Source organism: Serinus canaria, chromosome 12, assembly GCF_022539315.1.
Source record: "Serinus canaria isolate serCan28SL12 chromosome 12, serCan2020, whole genome shotgun sequence".
NCBI classification, from domain to species: domain Eukaryota; kingdom Metazoa; phylum Chordata; class Aves; order Passeriformes; family Fringillidae; genus Serinus; species Serinus canaria.
This window is the reverse complement of record NC_066326.1, coordinates 10,983,006-10,995,722: the sequence shown is the minus strand read 5'-3', so window position 1 is coordinate 10,995,722 and position 12,717 is coordinate 10,983,006. Positions and strand designations below refer to the sequence as shown.

Here is a 12,717-nt window from a genome sequence, read left to right as displayed (position 1 = left end):
GATGCTGACCCACTTCCAGGGAGCCTGCAGCTGAGAAGCCCTGAGCTCCAAGAATACAAAACCATTACTGTGAATGGTTCTTCACAGGCTGAGAGGAGGATTCAGCCAGTGAATAGAGCAGCTTAAAATGAAACATCTCACCAATATTGAAAGGGATGAGGCAGAAAAATAAGAAAGGTTAAATTGCACCCATTTAACTTTTCCTTATATCCAAATTCTAAGCAGGTGCTTTCAGAGCTGCTAAGGAATGGGTGGATGGAAAATAAACAATCAGATGTCAAGTAATCACAAGCTGCTTGACTAGTTTGGTAGTTACACACCCTTTGGTTGAATTTGTCTTCAGGATTCCACCTGGAAATTTGACCACTTCACCAACAATGCAGAAAAGTTACTGTATCAGCCATTCTAAGTTATTCTAAGCCTGTGCTTTACTCCATCCTTCATCAGTATTGCTCCATGAATAGGAGAGACCTGTTCTAACCACGAGGTGAGATTTCCCAGAGCACTGAAACTGATGCTACAGAGCCTGTCCTGTGGCACTCGAGGGTTAATTTCTCTGAAGATACTGTCTGCAGATTCAGTTCATGGGGAGAGCTGTTATACCCACAGCATCTCTAATGCTGGGATTTATTCAGGGCTTGGCAGTACTCTCTAATCTGAGAATTCTTGCTTAGCTACCAAAATAAAGTTTAAAAAAAAAGTGCTGAATTGTAGATGGCACAAAGACTGATGCTCTCAACCCAGATCTCTTAAAATTGACATTCTCCATGCTACATTTATTTTCTGGTTCTGAATTTATCCAAGACAAAGCCTGCTGACAGATCCTGGCAGTTTTTCTCATGCTACAGAGCAGGCAGCCTGACCCATGGTGGTGCCAAGTTCATGCTCAGCTCAGCAGAGGGCTGGGGGAGGGAGAGGAGGCAGAGAACACTTGTGAACTGACCCTGCCTGATACCACCTGCACTTTTGGCCACAGCCCTGTGCCTTTTCATGGACCTTGCAGCTCTCCTGCCCAGATTTTGTAGAGAGCTCTCCCTGAGCTGCAAATACACCCTTGCTGGCTGATGGTGAAGTAGCTCTCACAGCCCAAAGCCAGCATTTGGGTCTGTAACCTTCAATAACTCAACACTTGTATCTGTGCATTGTTTACTGAGCTGTAGAGCTGCCAGCCAGGATTCATTGCCTACTGTCATCAGCCATGGCTTGAAATGAGTAATAGAGCACAGAAAGCAATAACCTGCCTGTTTGATCCTGGGGTTTTTCAGTAAATATATATATAGTGGGGAGAATTTCAGAGCTGCAGTGGGGAAAGATACAGAGAAAAGGGTATGAAGTGGTAAAAAACAACCACAACACTAACTTTGAAATCAAGCTCTACCAGGAAAGGACAAGAGCTTTGCTGCAAGACAGATTTAGGGGAGCTATTTTCTGCCCTGCCACTCCCCCCGTGTACCATCTAAATGCCACTCATCCATGAGCCAACTGGCAGCATTTATGCTCTGGCACTCTGGGCAGGACTGACCCACCCAGGAATGCTCCCTGCCAGACCTGCTTCATCAGAAGGTTTTTTCCTTAATTCTGTTACTCCCAGATCTGTTAGGGTTTCAGTGAGCTACAGCTCTGGGCGGATGTACCCTGTTAAAAAAAAAAAAAAATTAAAAAAGCCTGCCCTTACTTCAAATAATCCACCTGCTGCTCAGCCATTGAGCTTGTGCAAAGTGGGTATAAAAAGCCATTGGCTCTGGGAAAGTGGTATTTCCTTCGTGCCTTGTCAGGAGCAGGGACAAATCCCATCTAATGAGGGTGGCACTGCCATGTGGCAATAGGAAGGAGTGAAGCAAAAAGCAAAAATCTTTTTAACTCTGTGAGAAAGCTCCCTTTGGACAGGGTGATTTAGAACTGGAAGTGCAACCCATGGAGAGAGCTGACCCTGAATGGAGGGTCTTGAGATCTCAGGCTTGGTAATGACCTTTTAGCAGATTAATTGCTAAAACACCTTACTGGTATCCTAGAACACGAGTCACTCTTTTTAGAAACATCATTATTCATTTGCCAGTTGCTTTAAAAAATTATATAACCAACAATTCTGTGCCAAGATTGCTTTGGAATAGAGAAATGCTGTCCTTTGGTGCCAAGAATCTCACAGACTAAACAGAACCCACTGGGAGCCCTTGCTCTAGATGGGAACTCGTGTTTATTTTAACATGTAAATAAATTGGATGAAAAATGGGTCTTTTAAATTCTTTTTTTTGTTGTTGTTGTTATTGATGTGGGGCCCCAATGGGTGGTCTGCATGGAGAGGAACCTTTTGAAGAGAGCTTGAAAGGAAGCTGTGTCCATCTCCCAAGACATTCCTCAGCAGCATGAAGGGAGTTCTTACATGATCCAGCTTTCATCTTCTTTTCTTTGTGATGCCTAAGCTGCTGTAGGCAGGGAAGAATTAGGTCTGTCCTTGCCAAAATTAATTGATTGGATTGTTTGCTCGAGCACAGAGCTACCCAAGGCTCACATCTGGATTTTGCAGGGTGAGCAGCTGGGCTGAAGCTGCAGCTGTGAGCGGGGCAAGGCTCCCAGCTCAGCCGCCTCCATTCACCTGGAGCACTCTTCAAGGGGAGCAGTCAGCAGGGCCCTGCACACTCCCAGGCAGGACAAATGGAACCTTCTTTCAGCAAACAGAAGAGTGCTGAATGGATGGCCTTTGTTAAGGAAAGAAATGGAAAGGTTTTCTAGTTGACCAAGCTGTCCTTTAGGAGTTAACAGCATGTGCATGTTGGAGAGCAGCACACAGGCTCTGGAATAAATGGGTGGGGAAGGGGAAGGGGAGTGTGCATCTCCACTCCAGCACTCCAAAATTATTTTTTTCATTGAAAATCCAGATATTTTGAATTAGTGCCCCAGCTGTTTTAGAACTGCATAACAGAAAGTTAATGCAATTAGATTTTCATCCTTGTTTTGAGCTAGGAAAAAATAGAATTTGATCCCTTGATTTTTTGATTTATGGGATTAAAACAAGAGAAGAAAATTATATGTGTTTTTAAAGCTAAAATAAAATACTAAGGGAGATATCCCTTGGCTGCTTGCCTCCTTCCACTGAAGGTGAAACTCTAGCTACCATCAGTGATATCTCAAGTCATATGTGAAGAGCAGAATAAAAGCTCCTCTCTGCTCTTAGATCAGCAGCATATAGATCAAATGAATTTGTGAGACCCTGGATTAACTCCAGCAAAGTCCATGCATTTTTTCTGTGGTATCTGGGCATTGATACTCCTTCTATGTCATGCCAGAATAAGTCTTTGAAGATCAATTCCAATACTAAATAAAGTCACCTCACCAATTCTTTGGGAAATTCTGTGCTCCTCATGAAAGAGAGCAAAATCTCAGTGCAAAACTGCAAGAATAACTGTTAAAAATTATAGTGCCTTATAAAAATTATTATAGGCCTTAAAAAAAATCCCTTAGTGTTTGATTAGTTAGTGTCTCTGACTCCTTAGAGTCACTGTAAGTTGTGCTTTGCTGATTATATTTCTTGTATTGTGTTGTGTTCTTCATCCCATAGGAGAAGAGATTAGACAGGAATCATTTCATCCATCAGCAAAAGAAACCCTTGTGCAGAGGAGCTCAACAGCTACTCAGCCATCCACACTGGCTTTGTGCAATGTTTTCAAACCACTGATCCCAGCAGCCTGGTAGAAAAGGATTTTTCTGCCAGCTGTCTTCTGCTTTTATGTTATTGAGGGCTGGCTTGGGAGGTGGCACTGCAGAAGGGCCTGAGGAAGAAAGTGGAATGCTGTTGTGAGTGTGCTTTGTGGAAGAGGAAGTGGGTTCCATATTCCTCTTTCATGGACCTTGGCTTCACCAGCCACGCCACAGCAGCTTCCTGATTTTGTGACAGGGATGACAAAGCTGCCCCACTGCAGGCAGTGTGGGAAGTGACAATGACACGTGCACACTTTCATACTGTCTTGGCCCCTTCATCTCATGGCATCCCTGGAGACACTTGGGCTTCTAGCCTGCCCACAGTGACTGCTGTTTGCAAATGCAGCCCCTGATTTTGCAACACAAACACTCAGATGGGTTTTTTCAGCATGTTTGCATGAGCAACATAATGTTCCAGGAAGACTTTTAAGGAACTGCAGTTCAGAGCCAAATTCAGCAACTGCATTAGAAATGGGCAAGTCTTCTAAAGCCAAAAGAACCATGTTTGTATCCATTAGAGAAGAATTGGCTCTTCACACTGACAGAAACAGTTTGCCTTGTTAGCCAGAATTAACGACTGCTCTGATACATACCAGGTCATTTTGTTTGTCATCTCTGGAGTACAGAAAAGATTTCAAATGGCTTTAGCAAGATGACTGGTTGTCTGCTCCCTAGCAATAAGGCACAAATTATTTTAGTATAGAAAATTGACTGTTGCTTTTTTTTTTCCCTAACCAAGACAACAAACAATATATCTCTGTGTGCACTATTCTAAAAATATCTCATCTCTGCAAATGTGTCTCTGATGTGGGAGGAGAATGCTTTCAGTTTGCTGCACTCTTTGTGTGAGGCAAGTGAATAAAAACTACCCAGCAAATGCTGAAAGGAAAATTATTTTGCTAACCTTGGAAGGGAAGAGGGAAGCTGATGGACTTGTGCCTTCAGGACAAGGCTCTCTTTTGGTCAGAGAGAGGCAGAATCCACCTGTAGTTCTTAGCTACATGCTTCATACATAAAACACCCAGGGGAAGAGGTAATTCTCTTGGGTACCATATCCAGTGGTTGCATAATGTGCCTGTGTGGGAAAACCCAGTGTGTTCACTGCATCTCTGCTGGAGGTGCTAAGGAAGGGGTGCCCAGGACTACCCAGATGTTGGTAAGGATAAGCATATGTTGAGCTGTATTTCAGGTTCTCAAAGAACATAAAAGTGGCAGCAGCGGTGAGAGAGAATCTTCCCCTTTTAGCTCCTAATGGTTCCCATCTGATGTGAAAGAAATCTTCCTGGGAAAGCCCATAGGCTTGTGTCAAACAGGTCTTTGTTCCAGTGGAAACCAGAGCTGTGGGAGAGGAGGAGTGCACAGCTGAGGCTCAGTCAGGTGGACACTGAGACACTCAGCTCCAAGGTTCAGCTACAAAATAAGCACAGCAGCTGACCTAGACAGCAGCTTGATCAGAGTCAAGGGAGCATGACCTATGTCCTAAATCCTAGGACAGCTTCTCCTGCTCTCTCCTGGCTCATGTGTCTCTGTCCTGGTGCCAAAGCTCTCCACATGCAGCAAAAAGAAGAGTAGGTACAGATGGAGGGCAGAAATTTCCTAGTGCCCTCTGTGCACCAGGCTTGATTTGGTTGAAGTTTGGGGAAATCAAACAGGAACAAGCTCCCTTACTGTGATAAGTCTGTTCTGAGGAGAAGAAAGATGCTTTGTCGAGCAGGAATCAGCAGGATGATCTCTGAGGTGCTTCCTCTGTGCATTTGTTCTGCCAGTGGAACATTTGCTTTATGTGTTACTGACAATACAGGCACAGTCTGTTGACTTTTCCAGATGTTGATTGTCCTGCTTTGAAGATTCTTCCTGTTGTTTTAGTTGTTTGTGTGTCTGAATGGTGGATTAGATGTACTGCTTGTTAAACAAATAATTAAACATTGAGAGCTTTGAAATCCAGTATGTTTAATTAATGAGCTTTGCTCACTTGATGAAAAAGATGTGTACTTAAATCATTCCTAAACAAGTATAGTTTTTTAAGTAGTGAACTGTTATGACAATTTGAAGTGTTTACTATTTCATTAATAATTTTTTCATTAAACCTTAAAAAGTCACTGAGCAGAAAATCAAGGTTTCACAGAACATTTGTTATGTTGTCTTATGTATTGTGTCCACTCAAATTCTCCATTTAGGTGCTTTCTCCAAGCTCCTCCTCTGCAAAACCATGCTGCCTTATAGCCTGAGATTAGAGTTAATTATTACTTTTAAATCTTACTGTACCTTTGACCAAGGTCTGTGGTGATGCCCTGTGGTGTTGGTTCTGTACAAGGGCTGGAAAAAAAAAAAAAGAAAAAAGAAGCAGTCCCTGCTCAGAGGAGTTTCAGCAGAGCTCATAAATACAGGCATCAGCTGCAATGCCTTGTGACACACTTCGTTAGCTGCTGCACTGGCTGCTAAAGCTGAAACACTCTGGGAAGTTGTATTTGCTGCATCTTGTGCTCCAAGTTTTATCTCCAAGTCTGAATGTATTTTGTAAAGGCAGAGAGGAAAGCAGAGGCAGGCAAGGGCTGTCTCTCAGTCTGTGGGGTTTGGATATAAAATGAGCTGCTGAAGTGGTGCTTTCCTGTGGCACTGGGGTCTCAGGATAGGCTGGGGGCCATCACAGTGAGGTGCCCACCTGAGCAAGCTGCTGCAGGCTCAGGGAGATTTTGGGTGAGGGTTTAGGCTGGCACATTACACCACGTGCACCAGAAGAACCATCCACATTTCTGTCACTGGCATCTTCCCACTGTGGGCTCCAGACCCAGCATCATCCCTCTGCATGGGCCACCTGCACAGGGAAAGCATCTATGAGAATTGTTAATGATGTGTTTTATTCCCTAGACCAGACAGCAAGCAGGACACAACCATGCTCATGCCTCTTACCAGCAGCATGACCTGTGGTAGGGTGAGAACAAAGAAGGGTGAGGTAGGCTCCCCTTCCCACATGTGACAGTGTCCAACAGCAGTGAGAGGTCCAATCCTTCTCCAATTTTGGGCAGAAAATAGAAGCAGAGGACTCCAGGAATAAAACAAATCTTTCCAAGAGCTAATAAACATAATAGCTTCTTTTTCCAAAAGCCATTTGAGCATTTGCTTCAAATGGACCTATCAGATTCCAACAAGCTTATTGATGAGCAAGGCAGTGAAAGAAGAGGATCTTCAGCCTGAGCTTGGCTGTGAGCTCTAACACAAATCCTTGTGCTGCACACCACTGTCTGTGCTGAAACGAGCTGCTGCCCACTGCTGTGGCAGTGCCAGTGCTAAAGCAGCAAAATCACCTTTCCTGGCCTACAGCAGCCCTTTGGGAATTGACTCACATCATGCTGCAGCTCATTAAATCAAATGCTCCAGCACTGAGCCTTGCTAATGATGGCCCCTGTGCCATCAATAAGACATTTCTTTGCAGTGTGGGGCTCTGAGGTACCAGAGCTGCTCCTCAGCTGTTTCTGGGAATCATTGAATTCACAGTGGTGGCACTTCTCACCTTTAACCACTGAAAGCTCCTGACACTCCTCTGTCAGTACCATTGCAATTCAAAATATGTCTGTGCTGAGAGAATGGTTAGCCTGGAATTCCTGACCTAACCCCTGGCTCTGCCTGTTCCTGATTCTCCCACTCTAAAATCTTGGAGTTACACCTCTAGAGAGGAAAACAGATAGTATTGAGAATCCTGAGGCAGGAGTCAAGCCCTGCATTCCTCCTGATTGTTCCTGCCATCAGTTGGCAGGGGAGAAAATCTCATCCTACAGTGGCGGTGTTCTCACTACAATAAAAATGGATCCAAACCATCCCCTTTCCCCCTGGAAACATCAAAATATGTGAAAAACCAAGATACAAATTCTTCCTGAAAAATTACTGTTCCCTAGGCAGATTTCTCCTGTCCTCTTTCTTTGTTTTATGGCCTTTCCATAATAAAGAGGGGGCAAAGGCTGACAAAACAACATGGTGCATAATTTCTGCTTTCCCATGACTGTAAGCTTTAAGGCACAGCACTGAAATTGTTGAATTTACAGCACCATAGCTGAACTCAACATTTGACCTGCATTCCCATCACCTCATTTTCCATAGCAAAATGTTCCTGCTGAAGGTCAGAGGGTGAACTCAGTCCTCATCTGAGCACCCAGGGTCAGGCTCCACTTTTGTCAGGAGGGCTGAGCACTTGGAAAGAGAAACAAATATGTATGGTGGGTGGCTTCTGTAAAAGTTAGTGTTCAGGACAAAACCAGAGCAGGTATCTGAGGGTGGACAGGGTGTGGGGACACTCACCATCCCCACAGTGCCTCTGAGGGCTGAGGCACCCCATATGAGCAGGGACAGGTACTGCCAAGCTCTCCTCTCTGCCCAATATTCTTCTGGTCTTCTTTACTGCATTTAAGGACAGATTTTTTCAGCTCTGGTGTGGCCCCACAGCCCCAGCGAAAAAGCATCGTGCTGGTGGAGATCCAGCCCAGGTGCCCTCATCAGACTGAGTCTGCCCAACAAGCCCAGAGCTGGGCTGCTCATTTCTTCAGGCAGCTCCCATTTGGCTTTCAATGAGGGGAAAGGAGTGTCAAGTTGGACTGGTTTTTATTTACATGTTTTTCAGGATATCTCCAATCTGAACAGGACGTAACCTTTTTTGAGGCATGTGAGCCAATGTCAGCTGAAGAGCCTGGCTGCTCTGGAGAGGTTTTCAAAAGCAAGCCCCACAACATGAGAGAATATGGGATTTGAGGAATGAAGGGACTTGTAGAAGTATTTCCAGGGTCACAGGATCTGTTATGCTGGCAGACTCATATTTACATGGTTATAACTGACACCCCAGAGACTTCACACCCTCAAATACTCCATCCCTGAACTCTCAGCTTTGCCTTCCTGAGCAGGCAGTCAGTATTATTTTATCCAGAGAGATGTGTAGTTCTGGAGGATCTACAATCATTGGTGGATCCACACTCTGAAGTCCTGCTCTCTGACAGGACTGACTGAGTTGTTTGTTGTTCTTGACTCCAGGGGCAGAGCCACAGTCTGAGCATGCTCATGCTGAGAATAGAGGGAAGAATTTAATGACTGTGACATATTGGGCCAGATAATCAAGCCTTTATTCAGATTTTGTTTGGGCAAAGTATGTTATTTTGCCGAGGTGTGTTTGGTTGGAAATGGATGCTGAAACCTCCTAATTCTAGATTTGCAACTTGAAAATGTGTGGTTTGTGTTCTCACTTTTAAAGACTCGTGGAAAGTGTGCCTGCAGTTAGGTCAGCACACACAACCTGAATGGATCACTGAGCCACTGCACAGACACAGCACTGGCAGTGAACCACAAGCTGGGTGTGAAGTCAGAGAGACGGGAAACAGTTTAAAAGCTTTTGGGTGCTGAGTGTGCTGTGGGGACGTGCACCAGCAGTCACAGCTCTCACACTGCCCTGCTGAAACCAGGGGTCCCTGTGGGAATGCTGGGATGAGGAGCTCCTGGAGCTGTGATTCTTGGACACTTCTCTGTTGTCACCCTTGGTGTTGTGTCACTTGGGTGTGGAGCAGTCTCTGGGGAAGGTGGTTCCACTCCTCTTGCACCCACTGTTGTGCCACTGGCACTGTGGAATCCTACAGCAGATTCATTCCCAGCAAAACCCAAAGCTAACAGCTTTACATCAAGGATGAACCTGACCTTTCACTCTTAATTGCTCTGAGGGCAAAAGATCAGAGAAAAACACGTCAATACTCCTGGCTGTATCGATGTTTGGTTGTGCAAATATCTTTCCTCTAATAGAAGGGGTCTTGGTTCCTCACCCTGAAGTTTATCAGCTGGGGAATTCAAACTTGCAATATACTCATTCACTGGGGGAACAAGTTTGGTTTCTTGGAGGGGAAGAACAGAAAACAGTAAAATAAAAGACCATGACCTAGCAATGCCCCCTGGCTAACCTTGTGCAAGGGACAGGGAGAGTATCAAAGCAAAGACCTGCATGGCTTTCCTGCCCCACATGTGCAGACAAACTGCTGCTCAGGCTTTGTGCCATCTGAGTGGGGAACAGGAGTTTAGTATTTAAAACTGGGGTTAAAAAGGGGTGGTCATTAAGTTATTAATAAAAAAACCTGGAAAAAATCAAAGAGGAACTTGTCGCAGCTTTGCACAGTTATTTCTTGGATTCCACAACCATTGCTTTGACTGTTACAAGCAGTGTCACTGTTATGTGGTAGGAGCAGGGGAAATTCTTCACACTGAGAGCCAAGGAGGCTTTCCAGACCTCCCTCAGTCTCATCCAAAAATAGGCCAAAGACTCCCAGTTCCAGAGCAAGGAGTCATGGCCCATTTACAGGCCTGGGCCACGGGGGTTTGCAGTCTCTGCTTGCACAGCTGTCTGAGCACTGGAGAGAAGGAGACACAAGAAGCAAGTGAGGCAGCACTAAAGAAAAAATAAAACTGAAGTGCAGAGCTCTGTTAGGAAAAATGTTCCTCTCTCTGGACTGTTAAAGTCACATTAACCTGCTACATTTGGAGTTGAATAGCAGGCAGATAACACATTTGAGGACCATAAAGTGAGTGGACTGAGTGTGTATAAAAATTGTAATAAGCTCACATTCCATCTGTTACAAAAACCAGTTTAAAGTCAATAGTTCCTCTAGCCACACACATGGTTTCACTTCTGGAGATTATCATGACTTGTATTTTAATTTGCTCTTCTATTTGTTTCTGGTCACTGATCCATGGAGGAGGCTTGCTGCACCATATTTTGGCAGGAATTGGAGTGTGTGCATGGAAAGCAGAACTGGTAAAATGTTGTTTATAATTGATCAGCATGACGTGTATGGGTTTTTATGGCAGCCAGGGTGGCTGATTGCAGCCTTCACTGCCAAAAGACTCAGCCATGGAGAACACCTGACAAAAAAACAAGTTTGGGGTTCAGTTTTTCCTAGATGGAGTGAATTTAGTCCAGATTTCTATTAGAAGTTCTGCCTAATTTGCAAGGTGATTTTTTGGGTGGCTTACAAGGAAGTTGAGACCTACTGATTCCCACTGGCATGACCACTGCCAGCAGATGTGACTGACTACCTTTGTGGCTGTGTCAGTGGTGCTTTTCTTTGCTGATCACTGCAAGGGGAACCATCCAGCATGTCAACAGTTATCAGCTTCACCTCCTTTAACAAGTCATTGTCCCTTTGTGTCTATAAAAGGGCCTCAGTGCCCACTGGAGAAGGCCTAAGGAGACAGCCAGCAGGAGGGAGATGTTCAAGACCCCCTATACCCTGACCTATATGGGTGGGATGCTTTTTCCCCTGCTCAATTTTCCTTAACAACCTGCATGGAACAGAAACAAGCAAAGGGCTGTTTCTAAGGACAAATCCTATTTGTGATAGGCAGTAACATGCATGTGTGGTCAGGTAAGCATGCAAACTGCTTCCCCGAGGTGGTATTAATTTCAAGCCTTTGCAAGCTCAAAATTGCCTGGGGCTGTGTTGGTGGTGATGCTGGCTCCACCTCTGCCAGGGATGCCACTGTTCCCATGGCAACTCACCATCTCCCATTTTAATCTTCCCCTTCCCTTCCATTAGGCAAGATAATTCCCAGACACAGAGTGAGGAAACAGTGTCCAGGTGTGGTACAGTTGGCATTAGCACTTGTTTAGGAGAAGATTGCCACTGGATACTTGCCCACTGCAGGCTCCATCTCTTGAACCCTTACCTCACACAGAGGAGGTTTGCAGCCCAGCCAGCACTGCAGGGTATCATGAGAAAAAGCAGGACTGTGAAGCTTGTGCACATTCAGGCCCTGGAAAAGGCCGTGTCCGTGGCCCATTAAGTTTATAGTAACTGTAGCTAGTCTTCAGAATATTTCTGTTTCTGGCCTAGATGCTACACAGCAGTTACAGCTGTACAGTGAGCCACCAGACCCAAAGCATGTGGTCCTTGAGGCAAATCCCCTTTTCCCAGGATGCAGTGACCTATCAGCAAGGCAAGACAGCCCTTCCCCACCCTGATGGTTGAGGTTTCCATGAGGAAAATTGCTACTCTTAGCCTTGAAGAGCAGATAGAAACATGGGAGAATAGAAGTCCAAATTTAGAGGCCCCTTGCAATCCCTTAACATTCTATGATTCTATGATGTTTTTTTAAAAAGTCAGGTCATGGACAGTGTGCCACTCAACAGCTCTGTGCAGTTTCCTTCGCATTTCTGCAGCGCTTTCTCTGTTGAGAGATGACTGCAGGAGAAGGTCAAGCTAGGACAGAAGCAGTCCAACAGGTTTATTTCTGCCAGGTCCTTTCAGACTGTAACCAGTGCTTCCAATGACTCAGCTGTGTGCTCTGCTTCTCCCTGCAGTTGGCCACGGGCAGAGCGAGGGTGATCGGATGGTTGTCTCAGACTTCCACGTCTTCATCAGGGACAGCTTGCAGCACATTGATCTCATGAAGAAAGAGCACCCCAAACTGCCTGTTCTCATCCTGGGGCACTCCATGGTAAGCACCATCCCCTGCCCCTCCCAGCAGCACCCAGGACATGTGTCATAGCCTGGTGGTACTCATGGGGATGGCAGCAAATGACTCATTCCACAGCAGGAAAACAAAACCACCAGGAGCCTTCCCCTCCACTTCATTCACTGATTGATTTGCCAGCGTGCTACAGCCCTGAGATCTGCCTTGAGTAAAGACAGTCCTTAACTTTCTACCCCCACCATGGCCCTAATGAGCCATTTGCAAGGAGAAGCCTGCTTTTTAACATGACCATTCATTCCCGTGGCTGTGTGGTAAGTCTCATCAGCTCCCTGCAGCATCGGGTTTCCCCTTTCATTTTAACCTGTAACCAGGAGGTTAAGCCCTCCAAGGCTTTGTGAGCAGCATGGGGATGAAGCATGAAAATACCCTGTAGCCTTATTCTGTTAAACAACCTTACAGGAAAATGTACCAGGGATTAAGGCTGCAAAAACAAAGGCACTGATTTGGTGAACAGATCTGAAGCCTGATTCTGACAGCACGGGCCAAATCCCTTTATTCAAGCTAACAGTATTCCCACTGATGTCATTG

At 45.3% G+C, this 12,717-nt stretch overlaps 1 protein-coding gene across 4 annotated transcripts in view; it reads left to right on the top strand.

Moving 5' to 3' along the window:
• MGLL (monoglyceride lipase) overlaps positions 1–12,717 on the top strand; it is a 101,358-nt gene that overhangs the window by 72,779 nt on the left and 15,862 nt on the right. For all 4 annotated transcript variants that reach the window (XM_030227837.2, XM_018915107.3, XM_018915108.3 and 1 more), the window contains one exon: positions 12,017–12,153. In XM_030227837.2, coding sequence (XP_030083697.1) covers positions 12,017–12,153 — 137 coding nt within the window. The remainder of the gene's footprint in view (positions 1–12,016; positions 12,154–12,717) is intronic.